This window comes from Aureobasidium namibiae, assembly GCF_000721765.1.
Source record: "Aureobasidium namibiae CBS 147.97 unplaced genomic scaffold scaffold_8, whole genome shotgun sequence".
NCBI lineage: Eukaryota > Fungi > Ascomycota > Dothideomycetes > Dothideales > Saccotheciaceae > Aureobasidium > Aureobasidium namibiae.
Genome location: NW_013581201.1, coordinates 575,303 through 598,211, shown reverse-complemented (window position 1 = coordinate 598,211; position 22,909 = coordinate 575,303). Strand labels below are relative to the sequence as shown.

At 51.6% G+C, this 22,909-nt stretch overlaps 8 protein-coding genes across 8 annotated transcripts; 4 read left to right on the top strand and 4 right to left on the bottom strand.

Annotated features, from left to right (window-relative positions):
- Positions 1-270: 270 nt before the first annotated feature.
- M436DRAFT_63706 (U3 small nucleolar ribonucleoprotein-like protein IMP4) lies at positions 271-1,210 on the bottom strand (the record flags this gene model as incomplete). The annotated part of the gene is made up of 2 exons (XM_013572189.1): positions 271-1,152; positions 1,205-1,210. 2 exons carry the CDS (start codon positions 1,208-1,210, stop codon positions 271-273), a joined length of 888 nt encoding a protein of 295 aa, XP_013427643.1.
- Positions 1,211-6,888: 5,678 nt separating this feature from the next.
- Positions 6,889-7,068, bottom strand: M436DRAFT_45981 (uncharacterized protein; the record flags this gene model as incomplete). The annotated part of the gene is made up of 1 exon (XM_013571950.1): positions 6,889-7,068. A coding segment is annotated over one exon (180 nt), but the record flags the coding sequence as incomplete, so codon positions are not given.
- Positions 7,069-7,331: 263 nt separating this feature from the next.
- On the bottom strand, positions 7,332-8,354 carry M436DRAFT_81786 (uncharacterized protein; the record flags this gene model as incomplete). Its single annotated transcript, XM_013572324.1, has 1 exon — positions 7,332-8,354. The coding sequence occupies one exon, from the start codon at positions 8,352-8,354 to the stop codon at positions 7,332-7,334; it is 1,023 nt and encodes a 340-aa protein (XP_013427778.1).
- A 4,659-nt stretch (positions 8,355-13,013) lies between these two features.
- M436DRAFT_46299 (uncharacterized protein) lies at positions 13,014-14,767 on the top strand (the record flags this gene model as incomplete). The annotated part of the gene is made up of 3 exons (XM_013572029.1): positions 13,014-13,467; positions 13,518-14,409; positions 14,461-14,767. 3 exons carry the CDS (start codon positions 13,014-13,016, stop codon positions 14,765-14,767), a joined length of 1,653 nt encoding a protein of 550 aa, XP_013427483.1.
- Positions 14,768-15,716: 949 nt separating this feature from the next.
- On the top strand, positions 15,717-16,330 carry M436DRAFT_46937 (uncharacterized protein; the record flags this gene model as incomplete). The annotated part of the gene is made up of 2 exons (XM_013572141.1): positions 15,717-15,975; positions 16,053-16,330. 2 exons carry the CDS (start codon positions 15,717-15,719, stop codon positions 16,328-16,330), a joined length of 537 nt encoding a protein of 178 aa, XP_013427595.1.
- A 572-nt stretch (positions 16,331-16,902) lies between these two features.
- Positions 16,903-19,770, top strand: M436DRAFT_46276 (DNA repair protein; the record flags this gene model as incomplete). Its single annotated transcript, XM_013572021.1, has 2 exons — positions 16,903-16,947; positions 16,999-19,770. 2 exons carry the CDS (start codon positions 16,903-16,905, stop codon positions 19,768-19,770), a joined length of 2,817 nt encoding a protein of 938 aa, XP_013427475.1.
- Positions 19,771-20,676: 906 nt separating this feature from the next.
- M436DRAFT_63700 (uncharacterized protein) lies at positions 20,677-21,503 on the top strand (the record flags this gene model as incomplete). The annotated part of the gene is made up of 2 exons (XM_013572188.1): positions 20,677-20,812; positions 20,875-21,503. The coding sequence occupies 2 exons, from the start codon at positions 20,677-20,679 to the stop codon at positions 21,501-21,503; spliced, it is 765 nt and encodes a 254-aa protein (XP_013427642.1).
- A 339-nt stretch (positions 21,504-21,842) lies between these two features.
- Positions 21,843-22,657, bottom strand: M436DRAFT_63699 (CBP4-domain-containing protein; the record flags this gene model as incomplete). Its single annotated transcript, XM_013572187.1, has 4 exons — positions 21,843-21,973; positions 22,231-22,342; positions 22,477-22,549; positions 22,620-22,657. The coding sequence occupies 4 exons, from the start codon at positions 22,655-22,657 to the stop codon at positions 21,843-21,845; spliced, it is 354 nt and encodes a 117-aa protein (XP_013427641.1).
- Between the last annotated feature and the right edge of the window lie 252 nt (positions 22,658-22,909).

Below are 22,909 nucleotides of genomic sequence, written 5' to 3'. Positions count from 1 at the left end.
ACGTGAACCAATTCCTGTTGTGGTTACTGCTTTCTCGGCCCAGACTTGGAGACCCCAACTCTTATGTGTTGTCCCCGAGGCATTTGTATGTGCAGCTGATCCATGCCTCCCTCTATGTTTACAATCTCTGAAGATCGTGTGGGGGCACTCCTCTCGATAGTCCCAAGCTTCCGACTGATCGCATTTCGTGGCCATGGCCAAGAAGCGAGCCTGGTGCGGTCCTGCAGAAGCCATGTGATTACGATGGCTTGGCTGGTGTTATCGTGGTCCTCAGAGATAGTCCTTCTTGCGAGCAGTGCGGGTGTATTGGTTCATGTGCCACTCGACATCTCCATCCTTGTTCTCAAGAGTACCTGCTCTGATCTCGAACAAACGCATCGTCATGCGTGGCCCGACTTCTGCCAACTCGACACTCTGGTATCCAGTCTTGACGAAGACGTGGTGGCGGACCTCGATGCTGTCGTCGATGTTTTTGAATGTAACGACACGGGAACCGAGCTTGGCTGAGGGCTCGCGAGGAGGGAAAAGATGTTGTAGAATCTTGACGATGCGGCGACCGAGGACGGTTGTGAATCCTTCAAAGATGAGATGAGGGTAGCTCTCACTGACGGTGCCGCGTTCGGCATTGGGGATATCGGCGCGCAGGACGACGTTGTGCAGGGAGAAACTGGCGGTAGGACCGTGGGGGAAGTGACTGATGGTCATGGCGGTGGGAGTACCACGGTGTTCGTGGACCAAGATCATGTCGCTGAGACCGGAGCCTTTGGCTGAGCCAACGAGGTTGTTCAAGATCAGGTTACCACGGTTCAGACGGACGGCCGTAGGCAGGAGCAGACGGATCTCCTTTGCGAAGGTTCCAAGCCTGCTGCTAGGATCGCGGGAGGTTGTGACAAGGATGCGAGGGTCGACAACGCCTGACAGATGCGAATATTCGTCGTCTAGTTCGAGTTCTTCCTGGGTAGAGCGATCGGGGCGGGATTCATCGTAGCGGTAGTCTGCGCGCAGAGACTTGTCGTTGGCGATCGAGGGGTCCAGGGGCTTTCCAGAAGCCAGCGAGGACTTTAGCTTTGCTCTCTTCTCTGCAATCTCGGCATCGCGCAGCGTGAGGGCACGGCGGTATAGGTAGTCGCGGCGTTCGCGGGCTTGACGGCGCTGGCAGGTGTCAGTTCGCAGATAGGCGAGTGCACCATTCCAATCATCTTACAAGCATGTTGAGTGATTTTCTGTCTGATTCTTTGATTGACAAGGATCAAAGAGTAGTACAGAAGTCGCCGCTGGGCGATGGAGGAAAATGTGACAGAGATGGAAATAAATTATTCTGAAATGCGGAGATGGATTTTCCGCTGCAATCGCGACTGCTGCCGCTCCTGCTCCTGCTCCTGCTCCTGCCGCAGTCGAACGCTTTCCAGAAGATAATCGCTCTTTCCTGATTGAGCACATTCCAGCACGATTTGCCTGTGAACCATCGTCTCACTGGCACAATACAAGCTCTTCACATGCTTCTGCAATCCGGTCTTTCCTTCTTCTCCAACTTCTGTCCAACTCGTTGAACAAATCACCAGTTCTAGCTATTGCCAAGGCCGTCAGATACAGCCCCGCCACTGTTGCTTCAGGGCACATTTCAAGATTGCCGTCCTTGGGCTTTCCTTTAAACACCCATCGCCGCCATGGAAGGCGCCTTTACTCATCTCGGGAACCACTTGATTTCCGATTCCGCCTCGGCTATCAATGCCGGCGATGACCTTTCCACCATCGATGCCGACGAAGCTGCCCTGGATCGCGAATACCAGACCAGAAACCAGGCCCCCCAGGCCCGCCCTCGCCGACGCAGAGCCCGCGACAACGACGATGAATCCGACATCTTTCCCGACGAAGACGACGATGTCGATAGCCTAGTCAGTCAACAGATCAACGGCCAGAATGGCCACCATCACCAGGATGAGGAACACGAAATCGAGCTTCCCACTCACGCCTGCGCGTATGTCGCCCAGTACCATTCCTCCGCTTGACAGAACTGACTAATCCCTTCAGCTACTGCGGTATCCACAACGAGAGCAGTGTCGCCAAGTGTTTGTCTTGCAACAAGTGGTTCTGCAGCGCTCGCGGTAACACCTCGTCCTCGCACATCATCAACCACCTCGTGCGCGCCCGTCACAAGGAAGTCCAGCTTCACCCTGCCTCCGCCCTCGGCGACACCGTCCTTGAGTGTTACAACTGTGGAACCAAGAATGTCTTTCTCCTTGGTTTCATCCCTGCAAAGTCCGACACCGTCGTCGTCCTCCTCTGCCGTCAGCCATGCGCCGCGATGCCCTCGTCCAAGGATATGAACTGGGATACCTCGCGCTGGCAGCCTTTGATCGAGGACCGATCTTTCCTCCCTTGGCTGGTCGGCCCTCCCACGGACCAGGAACAGATGCGCGCTCGTCACCTGCCGCCTCAAATGATTGCAAAGTTGGAAGAGCTGTGGAAGGACAACCAGCAGGCCACCATTGCTGATCTTGAAAAGGGTGTCGGTGTTGATGACGAGCCTGCCCCTGTACTCTTGCGCTACGACGATGCCTACCAATACCAAAATGTCTTCGGTCCCCTGGTCAAGATTGAAGCCGACTACGATCGCAAACTCAAGGAATCGCAGTCGCAAGATGGTTTGATTGTGCGCTGGGATTTTGCGCTCAACAACAAGCACCTTGCCAGCTTTGTCCTGCCCAAACTCGAGATGGGCGATGTCAAGCTGGCTGTTGGAGACGAAATGCGCCTGCGCTACACCGGAGAACTGCGACCTCACTGGGAAGGTGTCGGATATGTTATCAAGATCCCCAATAACCAGTCCGACGAAGTCACCATCGAGCTGCGCTCCAAGGGAGATCACAAGTCTGTGCCTACTGAGTGCACCCACAACTTCAGCGCCGACTACGTCTGGAAGGCTACTTCTTTTGATCGCATGCAACACGCCATGAAGACATTTGCCATTGATGAGATGAGCGTTTCTGGTTACATTTTCCACCGTCTGCTTGGACACGAGGTTGCCGCTGCTCCCATGAAGACTCAGCTTCCGCGCAAGTTTAGCGTTCCTGGCCTGCCTGAGCTGAATAGCAGTCAGATCAATGCTGTCAAGAGCGTTCTCCAGAAGCCGCTGAGTCTGATCCAGGGTCCTCCCGGAACTGGTAAAACTGTCACCTCGGCAACAATCATCTACCATTTGGCCAAACTCAATGGTGGTCAGATTCTTGTTTGTGCTCCTTCTAACGTTGCTGTCGACCAACTGTGCGAGCGTATTCATCGTACTGGTCTCAAGACTGTCCGTGTTACTGCAAAGTCGAGGGAAGATGTTGAATCTCCTGTCGGCTTCCTGTCTCTCCACGAGCAGGTTCGCATGAACGATACCAATGTCGAACTCAACAAGCTCAACCAGCTCAAGGCTGAGTTGGGAGAATTGTCCAGTCAGGATGAGAAGAAGTACAAGCAGCTCGTTCGCAATGCCGAGCGTGAGATTCTGTCCAACGCCGATGTCATTTGCTGCACCTGTGTCGGTGCTGGTGACCCTCGTCTTGCTAAGCTCAAGTTCCGAACAGTCCTCATCGACGAATCTACACAGTCTGCTGAGCCAGAGTGTATGATTCCCCTGGTCTTGGGATGCAAGCAGGTCGTCCTAGTCGGTGATCACCAACAGTTGGGTCCCGTCATCATGAACAAGCAAGCAGCAAAGGCTGGTCTGAACCAGTCTCTGTTCGAACGTCTGGTCATCCTCGGATGTGCTCCCATTCGTCTGCAGGTGCAATACCGTATGCACCCTTGTCTTTCCGAGTTCCCCTCCAACATGTTCTACGAAGGTTCTCTCCAGAATGGTGTCACTATGCACCAGCGTTTGCGCCGCGACGTCGACTTCCCTTGGCCTGTCGCTGACTCGCCCATGATGTTCTGGTCTAACTTGGGCAACGAAGAAATCTCTGCATCTGGTACTTCCTATCTCAACCGCACTGAGGCTCAGAACGTCGAGAAGCTCGTCACTCGTTTCTTCAAGGCTGGTGTTCAGCCCCAGGACATTGGTATCATCACTCCGTATGAGGGTCAGCGCTCATACGTTGTTTCATCCATGCAGGCTACTGGTACTTTCAAGAAGGAGTACTACAAGGAGATTGAGGTCGCATCCGTCGACGCTTTCCAGGGTCGTGAGAAGGACTTCATCATCCTGTCTTGTGTTCGTTCCAACGATCACCAGGGCATTGGTTTCCTCTCTGATCCTCGCCGTCTCAACGTTGCTTTGACTCGTGCCAAGTATGGTCTAGTCGTTCTGGGTAACCCCAAGGTTCTCAGCAAGCACCCCTTGTGGCACTATCTCCTTCTCCACTTCAAGGAGCGCAACTGTCTGGTTGAAGGCCCCCTCACCAACTTGCAGGTGTCTCTTCTTCAGTTTAGCAGACCCAAGACCACCTACCGCGGACCTCAGCGTTACCAGATGGCTTACCAGCATGCCACCAATATGGCTGCCTCTGGCGGCAATGGCGATGGCCGTGCTACTGGTCGCAAGAATGGTTATAATGACAATGGATCTGTTGTTGGTTACATCCCCGACGATGTTTCTTCTGTCCACTCTTCGGCCCTTGGCGGCGCTTCCCTGCCATCAAACTACCCTCCCATGTTTAAGAACTTTACGGAGTCTTGGCCTAGCCTTCCTGGTCGCAACGGACCATCAGCACCCACCAAGAACAACGTTGCTGAAAGTGTTGCTGGCGAAAGTGTCGCTGCCAGCGAGATCACCGATATCACTACTACCACCAACGGTGTGCCTGGCAAGAACGGAACCGGAGTCGGACAGGGTGGTGTCAGTCTTGCTGGCTTGAGCATCAATGACATCGGTAAGCAAGCTAGCTTGTCTCAGTCCGATCGTCTCAAGCGCTACGTCGAAGGCGGTACCATGCCTTCTGTTGGCCTTCGCGGTACCAGCAGACTTGACGATGACGATGTGCGCAGCGTTAGCACCGCTTTCGCCAGCCAGGTCGGTCTTGGAGGATATGATTGATTGACGCAAGAATGACCATCTCATGGACACTTCTTCTTTCTTCGGAAAGAGTCATGCCTACCTTCACGTCTCGCTCATTCGATGTTTAGCCGAGTCACGGCCGACATCAATGTCGCTCGCTGCCGTATCCCTCCGGACAAACCGCGGATGTCTGGGCTCAGGAAGAATCCTCAGCATCTCCGCAAGTTCACCATTTGAGGGCTTGTTATGATTTGCAGATGAGAAATTGCTTCGCAACATGACCACAATGTCCTCCTTCCGGGCACAACCAGGAGCGATACTCCCACTCGCTGGCAGTCAAAAAAAAGAAAGAAACGGAGCCGCCCTTCTATGGAGCCCTTCTCGATGCTTAGCCTATGTTCAGTAAACTTTGTTACTCATCGGGTTTTGCTCATCACTGACAGCAGTGAGTTGTGTTTGATCAACATCGACTATCACCTTTCCTTCTTCTGGGGATAGAGGGGGATGTTTCATGCTAATCAGAGATATGGTGTTCTACCCGTCGAGGATTTGCTAGTTTTACCTCCTTTATTCTTTGCTTTACTCAATATAACTCTTGTTTTCATGCGACTCATTACCTGTATCATGCTCGTTCCAAGACGATGCTCTTTTCACCCAGCTGCGCTTTTCACTCGTTGCTGCTGATTCGTTCGTCATTAGTCGTCAATGTCCGAGCGGCTGGCTGCTGCCTCGTTCCTTCGTTGCTTACACTACACCTTCCACACTGCCCCTAATCCCAATCTCGACAATAGATGCAATTGATCCGCAGGGAGCACGACCATCGATTTTGAGCCACTGCTCAAGCTCGCTGACTCGTCACGTTTCAACACATGACGCAGTCACCCCCGATGATTTCCACGTGAAGACGTTCATCACCGGCTTACCACTACCGCTGCCTCGAGTCAGAAACAAGCACTAGGCCTTAATATGGGAGCTGCCGTGGTATGGTCCACATGGGTATTCGCTCGAGTCAGCACTGACAGCTCAGCCTAGGCCGGGCCTCTGCACTGTCATGGACATAGACTCAAGGTTGGTGATGGGGCAATTGCGTCTGCCTTCAGCTTCCGTTTGCAATTCAGGTCCCACTGATCGTCGGTTAGCCACAGTGGCATGTCTCCGGCCGTGGTGCTGTGGGGGCATACCGTTGTTTAATGTGGCCCACTGTAATTCTCCTTCTTCGTAACCTTGACTCGACATCGACCGAATATCGGGGTCCAATCAATGATGATATGGAGTACAGTATACGCCGAGAATTTCGGCATGACATGGTATCGTTATATTCGGATATTCGTTTAAACCTTTTTGGATAACGCAAGCATTCTCTTACCGCTGTTGATGCTTTCCAGCACCGCAGATCTCGATCGTTTGACAGACGGCTTCTCATGGCAGTTCTTGAATGGTGTTGTTCTGGACTCTTGGTATCTTCTTGTCTCTTCCCTTAGCTGTTGCATCGATGGCCGCAGGTAGCACTTGCTCATGACATCTGTTACTCGTTTTCGGTTCGTGTTGCCTTGATCCTTGCAGTCTACATGTTTGAATACCACTGTTAAGAAGGGATCGAAAGACTTGCGGGTATGATTAGGGTGAAACGTATGCAAGAGATGAATTGGAGAATTATAGAGGCAACATCTCGAGTCTTCCATCTTTCTAGTCCGTCGGAACCACTAGGATATACATTTGTAGTCATCATAAACTTCCCGAGCGGGCTGTAGATATCACTCACACCACTCATTGCTAAGATACTTATACATGGATCCTCTAATATGAGATAAAATTGTGATGAGACGTCAAATTTCAAGTCCGACGTCGACCCTGTCCGCCAAGTCAGGGTCTACGTCACGTCAGGACCCATCACCAAAAAAAAGTTCTTACCACCCGCCCCAAAAACACCTCCCAACACAACCAGACCTTGCGAAGACAAAAAGAGGCGTCAACGAATGTGTAGGAATAGCCGAAGGCGGGGCTCGAACCCGCGACCTTGAGGTTGGAATATCAATGCTGATAAGAGCCACACGCTCTACCGATTGAGCTACCCCGGCAGGTCTGATTGATCAAGTTGTGTGACACAACTGGCTGTTGACGATGGGAGACTCACAGACTAGCTCCAGTATATACCTTCCATCAAATAGCAGTCTGGCTGTTGAGAGGAGAAGCCGTCGTGTGGTGGACAGAAGTTGGACTTATGACCTTGCCTCCCTTCGTCGAAGATATGCTACACCGATATTTATGCAAATGCACAGTTCTCTCAGCAGACGCGAGGTGTCCACAGAGAGCCGTGACACTGTCGCCTCTCTGCGGACTCTGCTTCCGTCTAGAAAGAACTATGCGTTTCAATGCCTCCTACTTCAGTCTGTGTGTCACCATGAGAGCAGTTGACGGGATCGGGTACCAGGAGAGACTGAGCGGAATTCACTGCGTATGGTGAATCGCTGATAGAGAGAAGGTCAGAGTGGTCGTCGTCGAGGTGATTCAATGCACCAATGATATCAGGGGTCATTCCGGATCTATCGTTACACTGTTTGCATTTCTTGATATCCGCGAGGAGTGCATCCGCCTGCTCACACAACTGCTTCTGAATGTGGCGGTGTAGAGCAAAGTCATTGAAGAACCCTTCGTGGCATCCAAACGGACACTGATGACTTCGAGCATGGTAGAAGTAAGCAGTATGAGTACCATCCTCCATATGCTTATAGAACTGTTGGATTGACCACGACTCGGTGATTGAAGCATTGCAGTTAGCGACTGGACAAGCGAAGACCTTGCCGCTTGGAACGCCGGCCAAGTCGTTTGCAGTCCTTCGATTAATCGCCTTGGTTGATGCTGCAAGTGTCCTCTGAGTAGGTGTAGGTGCAGCTCCGGAGGTGAGTAATGGAAAAGACTCGTGCTCGGAGTGGGACTCTTCGTCTTCAGCAGGTACCTCCTGACTCGATCCTGCATCTGAGGAGTCGATACGTCTCTTCCGCTTGGTACCGGTCTCAAAATCGAGCACAGGAACATCGTCTTGAGATGCATGTGAGCTTTCGGCGATATCATCTTGAGGGATGTCTTGAGGAGTTTCATCTTGAGACGGATGGGGTGTTTCAGCGGCTAGAGGAGCGGATGCGATGGCTGGAGTTCTGGTATCACCGGCTGGAGAAGCGGGTGCGAGGGCTGGAGTTCCGGCCGTGTTGGCCGCCAAAGGAGTGTCACCGGCGGTGAGAGGAGTGTTACCGGCAGCGAGAGGTCGATAGTCGCGTGCATTTTCGAGGGCTTGGATAACAGCAGAAGGTGCAGGAGGTGCAGTGAGTCCAGAGCTATCACGGGCATCCTTCGGTGACTGCAGGAGAGGCCCCATTGTTGTTGCAGAAGGCGCGGCGAAAGTGAGACCACGACTATGCACTACAGCTGTACGGACGTCTCTTGCTAGCCTCTGGGTCTGTCCATAGTCGCCTGCAGATCTGTGGTGAAGGAGGGTCTCAGCGACATCGAAGTATGAGTGAAGTCGCGCGTCTGAGAGGTGGAGGTCAAGTTGGAATGCCCATTGCCTATCGCGGTCTCTGCGCTGGTTCAAAGTCTCTGCGTGATAAAGGAGCAAACATGAAGCCAATATTATATGTTCACCATGATTGCATGACCAAACTACCTCTCTTATTGGACCGAAGATTCATCTCGAACGTGCTACGGGTAGTGAACCATGGACGATAGAAGACAAAAAAAGGCTTACATGTTGACCGTAGGTGTATTCCTAACCCACCTCTTTGATGTGATTATGTATTGTACCCGAGCAGTGCCATGAACGGCGAATCATTGATGGAATCAGAAGCCAGGACAAGATTGACAGTTTGACCGTAACCGTGTTGATAACTGTTGGATCACACCCGTCTTTTCAATACTTTGTCCGCGATATGAGTTACAGAAACTTCTGATTTGGAGAGTTGAGTTGAAGTTAATGAGAGACATCTACGACAGGTAACCATGAGTGAACAAACGACCATCGAGTCCGCGGATCAACACCTACAGGCTTATTTCCAGAGGTACAAGTACAATAACACTCCATATCACTTTCTCCGGGACTCAGGAAGTTACCAGGATATTGCAATGTCTCCAAAGACTGTAAGGGTGTATGATCGTCCGTAGTTTGGCGCACTGTAGAGGGTTGTCTCCGTCTCGGCATCCGGATATCCTACGGTAGATTCAAAAGCATATGCACACGGCGCTCGTGTACGCGTCCAACTGCTGTGCAAATTGTGAGCGATGGCGTTGCCAGTTGCCTATACGTATACAAGCCCTCTTGGATTGTGGCGGTCGCTTGCGGAGCGAGCTGACACCCCTCGTAATGCATGTCTCAAATTGTAGAGTCAGGGTTAGAGGTATAGCAGAAATTGTCAGAAACGTGGCCGATGTCGTTGTGGCTTGTTCTGGAAGCCGCCGTGGAAACTTCTATGCTCGGTCCGAAAGGATGGTGACTGATGCCACGTGCAGAGCCGAGGGTCTGTGGCGGGGACGGCAACTAGAAGCTTCGGCAGCAGGCACGACCCATTCCCCCGGTACAACGGAGACTCACAACAACAGGAGAAGAAGAGTAATATGTAAGAGCGGTACGGTGTACCAGTGAATAGCTGAGAGTAAACGCCACGCCGGTACGTTAGAAGTGATGGCATGTTCCGTACACAACGACCTCAACTTTGGGAATCCTGGAGCAAGACTCGTGGTCTTACGTGTTATGACTATGCTCTGGTATTTGCTCTCCCCTCAAAGTGATTCCGTCTGCTCTAGCCTCCAGCAGAGGGCCGGACGAGTATGGACGAGTAAATAGACCCTTACACATATGACACATCAGCTTGTAGAGAGTGCCTTAGTTGCGGTCGGTTCGCGGTGTCAAGGCACATGAATCAATTACCAGGCGTCGACGTCGGTAAAACCAATGTTTATAAAAGCAAAGTTTGGCAGTCCAAGCGATGATGAAACTGCGATACCAGGTGGACGTCTGGGAGCACTGCTTTCGATGCTATGCAGCAGAAGAGGCCGATGAGTGGCTATCAACAAAGCCTGTTGCACTACGAGAGAGTCCCGCAATTGAGTACTTGTATCTTCTGTCGGAGACGTGACACGCGGCTGTCACTATGTGTTTCCTAGTGACTAGTAGTAAGTTGTCTCCGAGTCACTGACGAGGCTGGGACTTCTGTTTGTGTCGGGAAGCGAAGTTTCGAGCTTTGTAGGCTTCTCGCTTCCACTGGGCCTGGCGTTCAAGTTCCAGCCGCGCGTCAGAGGGACACATCGTCATGGTACATGTTGTTGAGCAATAATACGATCTAGAGATGTTTCGTCATTCCATGGAAGAACACATACAAGTACATGTACCCCGATCTTGAACGAATCATGGGGACTCCACTTGAGGACGAATTCATCGGTCTCGTCTAAGACTGGTGAGAGGTGAGTTCCTGACGTTGGTGGAAGTGCGTATTCAATATCCCGTGTAGCCGCATATAAGGTTCATGAGCCTTCTCAAAGGACAAAGGGCAGATTTTGGCCATGTCATCCGTGCCTACGGTAGGGCGACAAGCGACGGCTACCAACGGTAATCATCGGGTTGAAACAACCTCAGCGCAGGTTGGTCCTGGCGGACACGATCAAATCTTGAGAGTATTCGATCATGCGGAGGACATAGCGCGAAGCAAGCAACGGCATTTGTCGATGCCAGTACGGTAAGCGTATCCGAGGTCCACAATCCATTGCTTGGTACGTACAGCAGCGTAATTACTGGATCGAGAACACCAGTATTGAGGTCGACCTTCATGCAGAGGCAGGAGTTAATGTACTGGCACCGAGCTATGAAGGTATTAGGCTCTCCGCGAACAGATCTACTGAGCGAAACGGACATCATCACTCGGCTATGACTGTTTGGCTCATAGCGTGTTCTCAGAACTTCAGACCGCTAGCGATTCAATCTGCTGCCTGATGTCCAGTGAGGTTCGTAGGACTGACTCCTGACACTACAGTGGTTGTGGTAGAGGCAAGCAAAGAAGCATCGCAGGTGTATAGGCAAGTTACCAGATACAATCACGAAGAAGGCGCATCGGATCGATTCGCGCTGTCGATGAGCACAGAGAGATGGGTCATGGAAGGCTCAAACTGTCAGAGTTGCCTGCAATAGCGACGGCCACGAGATGATATCACGGTAGATCAGAAGCCTCGAACGCCAATGCAGGGGGTTCATCGGTTCCCCATATGCCGCGCTTGGTGACTTGCTGGTTCAATGTGTAGTGCTCAGTCGAGTTCATCCTTACACCTGTGATGTTGCACTCGCTACGAAGTGAGGACCGAGGTTTGTTGACGATGTTTATAGCATGTGGCCGAAACTGGACTGAACGAGTCAAGACTTGGTGTTCTAGCTCGCAACTTGCATACTCGGAGTAGCATGGTTAGCGACACGGAACCCATTGTATCCTCCAGAACCGTAGCAGGATTCATACGTGACCCTAAGGATATGCATCGAGTCATGGTCGAATCTTGCGGACATGACTCGAAACCAAGTTTTAGCGAACGGAAGGATCAAACAATCGGATGCCTGCAGAGGCGATTGTCTGAGCATAAATTATGCTTCTCGGTGGAGAGCAAAAGCTACGCTGGTTGAACAAGTGCGGCATGCTCGGGTAGAGAACGAGCTCCTTGGGCAAGCATGAGAGGATGGGCTGTAGTTGCAGAGGCAAATAGAAGCGACGAGCTACAGAAGTTAGGCATGTATAAGAGCATAATCATGAATCATGTCAGACGATTGGCGAGCTCTAGCAGGGACGGAGCCAGGGCTATTGATTAGTGTAGCGAATGAATAAGCAACGTGCGTAAACACAAGTGGCATCAGGGGAAGAGATATACCGTTGTAGAGGTTTAGAACTGCCGGGGGGCGAGAGGAGATGTACAAGGGAACTTTGTGAGGTGAACGGATGGCATTATGAGCAGTTGAAACGACCGGCAGAAGAGTCAAAAGTAAGAAACAGAGATCTGCGCTGATGGAAGTGGTAAGCGGATGGCTGCACGCAGACAAGACAGGACTCATAGCGCAGTCTTCTCGGAGGTTGGAAATAAACGCAATGGTCAAGACAGGCTAGTGATCTGGCGGGGTTGCAGTTGCGACGAGGGTGGGGCGTGTGAAATTCTCTGGATGCTCGAACCGCGAAACGACCGTGGGCTGCTTGCGATGAATCTCGAACCTCGAGTTTCGAGAGTCAGTTACTGATGTACTAACAGACAGTGAACAGCCAAGGCCAGGACTCTGTACGGAGAGTCAAGTGTGGTAGAGGCTCTGTGCGGGGAGGCTCATTGCGGCAGGGAAGGAACAGAAAGCAAACGCCCTGTCAAATTTGAATTTCGAGGGACGCGACTTCGGCGCGGGTAAGGAACAGAGGTCATAGTGGGAATAACGTAGGCACGACCACGCTAGAGAGGGAATATTCTAAGGTTTGAGATGCGCCCAAAGGCAGATGCAGATAGAAGTTGGACAAGTCGCGGGAAGAAGTGCGCGCACAGAATACACGTAGACCAAGAGGCACGATCTACAGGCATGATCTGCGTCTTGTGCAGATGTTTGGGCAGGCAGGCGCCACGGGCAGAGTGATGGAGTTGGGTGTTCGACGGGCAGGAGCGCAGACCAACTGAGCAGTTGCCAAGCGTCTTGGAGGCAGTTGAATGGCGGCCATGATTCGACGCCTGACTCGTCCGTTCGGAGGAGAAAGATTGACTTTGACCAAGAAGCCATGCTCTTTGGTGTTATCCCCATGATCCACTTCTTCTTCTCCCTTCGCCCATCTCCTCTTGTCTCTGTGCCCTCTACGGTCCTTCGCCATCTGTTTACACCCCTGCTGTAGCCTCGACTCGCCTGCTTCCTCGCCAGCACTTTCTCGACAGCTCCCCCGACGTGCTCGCCAGGGCCGGCCGACCGTGCATCCAGCCCCGACCGCGTCCTGCATGACTCGCTTATCTGCTTCTCACCAGCGGAACACAAGGATTTTCCATGATGGCGACGACGAATGGCTCGTCGGGCTACGGCACGCCGCAGCGTGATGGCACCATGTCAATGCCTGCCAACAATGGCACTCCCTTGTCGCATACAACCCCCGACGACGCGACGGGCATGGGAGCATACCCCGCTGCCACGAATGGCAGGAAACGCAAGGCCGATGGCACCTCGTCGCGCGGTGTCGCCAACCTGACGCCCGAGCAACTGGCTAAGAAGAGGGCAAACGACCGCGAGGCTCAGCGCGCCATCCGTGAACGCACGCGCAATCAGATCGAGACGCTGGAGCGGCGCATCAAGGAACTCGAGAGCCAACAGCCCTTCCAGGAGCTGCAGAATGCCCTCCGCCAGCGCGAGCAGGTCCAGGCCGAGAATGATGACCTCAAACGCCGTATGCAGACCATCTTCTCATTGCTGCAGCCCGTTGCTGCCTCGCAGGGTCTGAATGGTAGCAGTAGCTCTGTCGCCCCCAACTAGTCCGCCCGCAAGCTGACACAACCTTAGACCTTGCTACTGCTACCGCCCAACAGAGTCCCTTGCCCCTGCCGACGCATCATCCACAACAGGCCTCTCAACCCCCACCTCAAGCCCTCATGTATCCTGCACAACCACCCAACCTGTATGACCAACCCCCCTTTGCTCAACACCATCTCCACCCCGACCTTCGCAACCTCCAACCCAACCAACAACCACAACAACCGCCCCGTCAAAATCAATCTCCAGCCAGCGCTGCAAGACAGTACGCCCAAGCTGCCCAAGCCGCTCAGCTACAACAGCAGCAACAGCAGCAGCAACAGCACCCACAACAGCAGCAGCGCTTCTCACCCCACCAACACTTCCAGCCCGCACTTGCCCCTGCTCCCGTATCTCAGCACCAACACCATCAGCTCGTCCCAGAAATGCCCTCGCAGAGCTTCGGAAACTTCCTCGTTGAGGATCGCAAGATGCGCCCAGCGTCGCCAGCAGTGCGTGATTTGATGCCTACCCCCACCGCAGACATGCCAATCCATCTGCGTCTACCTCGTAATCAGGAAGCCACCAACGCGCTGGACAGCGTCATGTTAGATTTCATGACGGAGCGTCGGAAAGCTGCAGCACAAGGCACGCCATCTTCCTCATTGGTTGGCCCGGCCTATCCTTCCATATCCTCCCTCTTGAATCCGGCTCGAGCACCCAAATCACACCCTCTCAGCAAGCTCTTCACCGACGTCCTGGCCAACCTTCCCGAGATTGATCAGATTCCGGAGCAAGTCGCTTGCTTGTACATCATGTTCCTTGTCATGCGCTGGCGCATTGCTCCTACCCAGGAGAACTTCGAACGTCTACCCGACTGGATCCGTCCCATCCGATCACAACTTGAAGTCAGCCATCCTATCTGGTTTGACAACGTGCCATGGTAAGCGCTAGTCAACATTACCGCAACGTATAATACTAACTCATTCGCCAGGCCTTGGATGCGCGAAAAGATGATAAAAAACGCCGCAGGATACCCAAACGAGCGCTATGGCCCTCTGTACTGCCAGAGTCTATCATTGAATTGGCCATATGACCCTCAGCAATGTCTTTTGCCGCGCGCGAACAGCGTCCAGGGTGCCGAAGCTACTTCAGCCGCTGTTCTGGACGATCATGAGGAGTTCATGATCAACCCTGTCTTCGAGTCTCACATGCGCAATCTCAGCAACTGGTCTGTCGGACCCGCCTTCGCCAATGCTATGCCAGAGCTTGTTGAAGGCGTTCCAATCAAGGAAAGGTAAACTGACCATCGCCTTCCTTGAATTTCCGTTCGCGCACTCGATGATCGTTCTCCTTTCCAACCTGACGACTGCGCTGATACGCGAGGCCATTAGTAGCATTTCGAGCTCGCCTACTCGGACCTCTTCATCGTTTGATGCGGAAGAGTCAGCCTACTGAGTTGAAATACTGTCAGAATTATTTTCTCTACCTGCGGTCATGGACCAAAATTTATTGTGAGGAGTCTGTCGCCTGGCTGGCAAGACCAGCTTCAGCCGAACTACATGTTGATTGACTGAGCGGAACGTCCGCGCTGTAATCCTATAGAGGTGAAGAGTGGGCTTACAACCCCAATACAAAATTTCATACAAGGTCTTATCATCCACAATGATTCTCTCTCTCGAAGCAGTACTTCCTTATCGGAGGTATTCGACTGCTCATACTGACGGTCTTAACCAAAGTAGAGGCTGGACATGCGTTGTCTTGCTCGCATGACAAAGCTTCAATCCAGGCTTATTATTTCCCTCTTCCACTTGGACATGTGGTTTACTCGAGCTTTCTGGATCTGGAGCTTTTGCCTTCTCCTATATCTTACAATATCAATCACGCTGGCTCTTGTATCCCGCATTCGTGCAAAGCTCATTGCCTATCTGTTTACTGCCTCTCTCTGCCAATCAGTCGTCCCGCCATGATCAAACATACCACATGTTCCATTCAGGTTCATCTCAACAATCAGCACTTGCGGTTTGAGCTCTTTGGTTCCGAGAAGACCAGAATCTGGCTGCTTCCACAGTTCACCAACCAGCCTCCTTTCATCGTAGCGAGAAGATCATCACATTACTCTCATGGACCCATCTAGCAGACATCATCAAACATTTGGGAAGAAAGAAGAAACAAACATACATCGACAAGGCCACGACTGGATCGAACTTGGCCATCAGCAAACATGATAGGATATATGAAGCCTGTGTCATGCCTTCTCAAACCACCATACCATCTCATCATACAAAAGATATCACAAGATGGCCACCACCAACGTCGATAACAGCAACTCTGACAATATGCCTGTCCGCAAGATCGATCTCAGCGATACCACCAAGTACCACCAAGTACCACAGCGATGGCGTCCCCAGATTCCGCCACATGACCAGAGAAGACAACGGCATGTTCCTCAAGAACCTCACTGAGGCCTTTAACAACAACTCTCGTTTCGTTACCGAACTTGGTAAGTGTCCCCAATTGTGCCTTTCTTCGCTTAATCTCGTTGCCGTTGGAACGACGTCTGACGTGTTTATTTCCGACATTCAGGCTACAAGGTCGACTTCATCAACGAGCCTCCTCACGGCTACGCCTCGTACATCACCCCTGACGTCCACGGTGATAAGTCCACCTACGGGCACCCCATCAGCAACAACGAGTACTACCACTCCTACGACTACTTTGCTGAGCACGTCTTCTCGATCATCAAGCGCGATCTCGACAACTGTGGCTGTACCCTTTGTGAGAAGGTCAGAGGTCTGGCAAAGTTGGGCGCTCGTAATGCTGCTTCCCTGGGAAAGCATCACGCTCGCAAGGCTGGTTCTTAAAAGTTGCATGTGGCGAGCAGGAGGGAGAGATACCTGACGGGATGATGTTGCATGGAGGAGGAAAGGCTGAAGGCGGGAGAAAGGCATCGTTTTTTATGGACAATCGACCGTGGGAATTGGGTGGTTGAGGTGTCAACAGACCAATCTTTCATTTGTTGCGGCACACGGCCTCGCATTGAGCCAGTGATTGATAGAGGGAGCTGTAATGAAAATCGACTCGCGAAAAGATTCAGATACCATCGCTGTAGAGGATCGCAAGATGATATTGACTGATGGAGAGACTTATTCGCTCCTTCCAGTACCGAAATGCACGCAGGAGACCCATACCTCGTCTGTTCGACTGTCGGTCTGACCGATTTCTCAAGCACCAAATCTCTCAAGGTCGTCAAGCAAGCATATGTGAGATCGGTCTCTAGCCACACTAGATAGGTAAGAGTGAAGATAAATTTGAGCATGAGGTCTCAATCTGGTCTCGACTTAATCTATACCACTACGTCACTCCAACGTCCAAGCTCACGACGCGAGGTGTGATGGACAAGAGCAGCCATCAATGTTCATCACTAAGCGACTCCATGTCGGACAGCAATGAAGCACCGGTGAAGCTCTCATTACCGCTGGTAGGGCCCGAGTACGCGAACAGGATGACGCCGGTGCTGACTAAAGTGTAGGAGTTCCAGCAGGAAATATTCAAAGAGCTCCGCGAAGAAGATGAGCTCGTCATCATGGCGCGTGGCCTCGGCCTCTTGCGTATTGTCACCAACCTCCTCCATTCGTACGATGCTGCCGGAAACAACTTGATAGTCGTCGTCGGCGCAGACGACCGCGAGAACGGATGGATCGGAGAGGCCCTGGCAGAACACGCTGCCATCAGCGCCTCGCCAAAATGCCGCGGATTGAGCCTGGTCAACACAGATCTCACGGACGTTGGACAGAGAGAAAAAATGTACAAGCAGGGAGGCATCTTCTCAGTCACATCGCGTATCCTGGTCGTCGACCTCTTGACTGAGAACCTCGACCCTGCAAAAATCACCGGTCTTGTTGTCCTCCACTCGGAACGCATAGCTGCTACCTCGCTCGAAGCCTTTATTGTCCGTGTCTACCGCCAAAAGAACAAGCAAGGCTTCCTCAAGGCCTTCTCTGATGCTCCTGAGCCCTTCGCTTCGGGCTTCGCTCCTCTGGCTACCATGATGCGCAACCTGTTCCTCCGGCGACCCTCGTTATACCCTCGCTTCCATGTCACTGTCGCCAAGTCTCTGGAAGGGCGTCGAAAAGCTGAAGTCATCGAACTTGAAGTCCCCATGACCGAGGCTATGCGCGACATTCAGAACGCCATCATGGAATGTGTTGAGGTCAGCATCTCTGAACTGAAAAAAGGAAACACTGGCGTGGATATGGAGGACTGGAACCTCGACAGTGCTTTGCATCGCAACTTTGATGCCATTGTCCGTCGACAACTGGATCCTGTCTGGCATCGTACAAACTTCAGAACCCGTCAAATCGTGCGTGATCTTGCACTATTGCGCAACATGCTACACTATCTTCTCACCTTTGACGCCGTAAGTTTCGTTCGATATCTCGACACCGTCTTGGCCGCTTCGTCTCCTCCACCTGGCTCGAATCGTCAAAACCAATCTCCCTGGTTGTTCTTAGATGCTGCTCACGTCATCTTTGATAGCGCCAAGCGTCGTGTATACACTGGTAACATCAAGGATAGTCAGAGTGTAAATGCCAGAACTGGTGTGCCCGATTCTCTACGTCCAGTGCTTGAAGAAATGCCAAAATGGAACCTTCTGGCCGAGATTCTGGAAGAGATTGAGCGCGACATGTACTTCAACCCTTCATTCCAGGAAGAGTCCAATGGCAGCATCCTGATCATGTGTGGTGATCAGGGAACATGCCGGCAGATTCGTGAGTACTTGCAGAGCATGAATGTCCTCCCAGACACTACGTCAGCAACCGATGATCCGGAAGAGGACACACGAGGACCATCCGGTGCTGCTATGATGCGCCGAAAGCTCAGAAACTATTTCCTCTGGAAGCGAGACTTCAACCGAGTGAGCAACTCACTCTTTGCCGAGAATCAGAAGAACATCAACGGCACGACTGACCAGCGTCATGGCCAAGCTGGGCGAGGAGGACGAGGTGGTGGGTCTAACAAACGCCGCCGCATGCGAGGCGGTTCATCTGTTGCAACTGCTCCTACACGCACAGCGAACGGAAGCGTTCATGTGGCAGGTGACAAAGAGTCTCATGTACAAAGCCTGTTGGCCGAGCTGGAGCCTACAGAAGCCGAAGCTCAACAGAAAGCCGAGATTGGTGCCGATCCTCTGGACGATATGGACGACTTCTATGAACTTTACGACATGAAAGATCTGATAATGGTGCACCCCTACGATGGTGACATGGACGAACACATTCTCGAAGAGACCAAGCCGAGATATGTTATAATGTATGAGCCGGATGCGGCTTTCATTCGACGCATTGAGGTCTACAGGAGTAGCCACTCGAACAGAAACGTGAGGGTCTACTTCATGTACTACGGCGGAAGTGTTGAGGAGCAACGATATCTGAGTTCTGTACGCAAGGAGAAGGACGCATTCACCAAGCTGATCCGTGAAAGAGGTTCGATGGCGGTCACTCTGACACACGACCCTGCAGGGCTGGACCCTCAGGAGTCATTCTTGCGAACAGTCAATACTCGCATCGCTGGTGGAGGTCGACTTGTTGCGACGGCAGAACCACCCAGAGTTGTCATTGATGTGCGAGAATTCAGGTCATCTCTACCTTCGCTTCTACATGGTAGGAACATGGTTATTGTTCCATGTACTCTGACAGTAGGCGATTACGTTCTCACGCCCGAGATTTGCATCGAGCGCAAGTCAATCAAGGATTTGATTCAGTCTTTCCAAAACGGTCGTCTCTACCATCAAGCTGAGACGATGCAACAGCATTACAAGAGCCCGATGCTTTTGATCGAGTTTGATGCACAAAAATCTTTCACACTCGAGCCCTTCGCGGATCTGTCAGCCGGTGTAGGTTCTGGCTCTCTGCAAGCATCTGACCTGCAGTCCAAGCTCGTACTGCTTACTCTGGCTTTCCCACGCCTACGTATCGTTTGGTCCTCATCACCATACCAGACTGCCGAGATCTTCGAGGAGCTCAAAAAGCAACAGGAAGAACCTGACCCAATCAAAGCTGTCAACATTGGTTTGGAAGAGAGTGACATGGACGGTCAGGAGAGAACTTTCAATCAACTGCCACAAGACATGCTTCGTGCTGTACCCGGAGTCACTCCAAAGAACTTGAACAACTTGATTCTCAAATACGAGAATATAATGGAAGTTGCCAACGCGGACGAGGATGAGTTGACAGCGTTTATCGGAAGGGAGGCTGGCAGACAGATCTTCCGCTTCTTCAACCGTAGTGTCTTTGATGATTGATGGGGATTCGAGAAGCGTCACTGCAAGCAGTACTATTAGTACAGTAAGATATAATAAGCAACGATCAACAACTAGTCACTGTCTCTGTCTCTGCCTTGAACACTGTGAATCAAACAGTCTCCTCGTTGCAGCAGTTATATCTTGGAGAGCAGGTCATCGACGCGTCGAGAAGCAACTTCTCATCCCAGTTTGTAGAAACTGTTGACTTGTCACACTCGTGTAAATGTCAATCGTCAGGAACTGGCTCGTCGAAAGGGTGGCTCGGGTCTTGTCGTCGTCGTCACGCAACAGGCAAGTGGTAATGTCGTTCGTGGTTGCCATCGCCAGCGCCGTACGACCGTGAGGCACCGACTTGACTCGGTGATACGGGGCCGCCTACAACAAAGCTTCATTTTGGACTACATATCGCCGTCGTCTTCCCTGCCGGCAATGATCCCGTCAATGACTCCGTATCATCGTCATCGGATAGTTGACTGACAACAACATCCTTTTCTGACCTCACAACACATGCTCGACGCCTATAAGTGAGACCATTCCAGGCAGTCATCCTTGCTCGTGATGCAACTGAAGCTTGTTACTTACGTCCCCAACGGTTCACTATACTATCTTGAGGCTTCCCTGTATCGACACTTCTGCTTATGATCGGTCCGATGCTCGTGCTCGGTCGTTCACTATTTACTCCGTATTTGGAAGTAGCAACACTCCGTGTGTTGTCGTTATTGTATGGAAGCTGCACAGGACCCGGTCCCTATGCTCAATCGCTCACTGCAAACTCCGTATCATCGGCATAACAACCCTCAGGAGCGTTGTCACTATTACATGTGATTGGTGCTAGACCCGGTGCTCGTGCCTAATGGTTCACTAGAAGAAGTTGTATGCCATGGTCGTGGCGACAGATAGGCAACGATGACAACAAACGCACGGAGAATCTTGCTGCTACTTCTCGTTCACTGTTGCAGCACATCACTATACATGAATCCAAACAGTTACGTTCCTACGAAAGACCTTCACGTCAAAAGATTCCTATCAGTGCCAGAAGCAAGTATCGCTATACCAATTCTGCGAGAGAAAGTACTTGTATGTTAATATACATTCGCACTACAGAACCACCACACATTCACGCACCACAAAAAGCCATGGCAAAACAATCCACGCCCCCGACGCCCTCTACCTCTCACTCGGGCCCCCATCGCCTACCTCCAATAACACCAGTCTCCAAACCCCCCGAGCCCAAAGCCCTCACTCCCTCCAACAAACTCCACACCTACAAACAATGTCTCCGTCACGACAATCTGGCCCGCAACACCGCGATAGCCGCCTTCAAAGCAACAGACACCTACATCTACCAAATGTGTCATTACAAGCGCTACACAATGTTAGCCGCCATCGCAGCCGAAGTGGATGCGAAAAGAATCGAAGCAGGAGAACATGTGTCTTGTTTGTTTGAGAAAGTGGAGATGACAGAGGCGCCGCTTTCTCCTGAGGAGGCGATGGAGAAGTGGGTGGATTTGAGGAAGGAGGTGCAGTCTAAGAGGTCGGGGTTGAGGGGTAGGGTTGAGCGGGATATCAGGATGCTGCCCAAGAAGGAAGTTGCTGCGGTCAAGAGCCTGAAAGAGCAGAAGGAAAGAGTCAAGGAGGAGCAGAACAAGATGTCCGAGGGGTTTACTTCGAAGGGCATTCCTCTTGTTATGATTGGCGATGATGATGATGATGATGATGATGATGATGATTGAAAGCACGAAGGGGAGAGAGAATGATATGTATGATAGGCAAGGAGGACACGACGACGTTCTGACGCAAGGTTTGATACTCCAACTGAGGTCATAAGAATGTATGATAATGTCATCAAATGCGGACGCACCCACTGAGATGGCCTCATCTTGTAGACTCTCGCTCATGCAGCTCAGTCCTGAATACAATTTTGTATTTTGACAGAGTACTCAAATCACACAATTTTCACGTGAGACAACGAGAAAACATACAGAGAACCGTACTGACTTGCGAATCCTAAAAATACAAAACAAGGTATCAGAGATACTCCGATCTTCTCGCTAGTTTTCTAACAAGAGAGTTTAAGCGCTAGAGCTCTTGATCTCGTCCTTTCTGGCTTGAGCGGCCTGCTCGGCGATTCTGCGTTCTTCGATAATGCGAGCTTTACCTGCTTCCTGGTGTGCGAGAGACTCCTTGTCCCAGGCTGTCCAGACTGTGGAAGAAACGTCAGTGTGTGATGCTAAGATTCGCATCGCGCAGGTTGGATGGGCTCGATAGAAGCGTAGATGAAAGAATTGAAAGTAGAAAGCATTCGACAGGAGACATGCAAGCCTGTCGTTGTCCAGTTGAAATAAAAGAGCAAGGAAGGAATCGATCAGAAGAAGAGTCGAAGTCAGTGAGAATAGAAGAGGAAAGAAACAGAAAAGAGATTGAGCAGTGGAAAAGGAAAAGACAAGTGATGAAACTTACGAGGCAGATCACTCTTCGAGTGCTTCTTGAGCTGTGCGACCCACTCATTGAAATTCTCCTGCTTCTCCTTGCGGTTCTCCAGCGATCTTCTTTGCAACTCGGGGTTGTATCTCTGTGTTTGCGAGTTGAATCAGCCACGCATTCCCACGACCATAGAACAGTCATCCCCTAGCAACTAAACAGAAACCGAAAAGCTCTCATCTAGTTTGAACTGGTGAGCGACTCTCAGCGTAACTAAAAACTCACCATGAACAATTCTTCCTCGGTTGGCGAGACGTAGTAGATCAGGTAAGGACCGCCAATACACAGGATCGCACCCCTAAAGTGACAATATATCAGCACGTATACTTTTGCACAGCGATATGGGTCTGGAAGCAGATTGTGCATACGATCCGATCATCTTTGCCCACAACTTTGCGCCAGGCATGGTGGCGAGGTGTATGTGAAAATTGGACTGTAAGGTTTTGCGACTTTTACGTTTCGAGGTGGAGTGATGAGTCGAGAGGGCTACTGTGGTTCTGAAACAACTGTTTGTGCGTCGGGATAGTCTCGCGGTTTGTTTATGCGATGCGACAAAAATATGGAAGATGTAATGGATGTCTAGCCAGTGGAGCTGTGGAGGTCAGCGCATGATCGAGCCACACCGCAGCCACAGTGTCTTCACCAGCCACATCTTGGC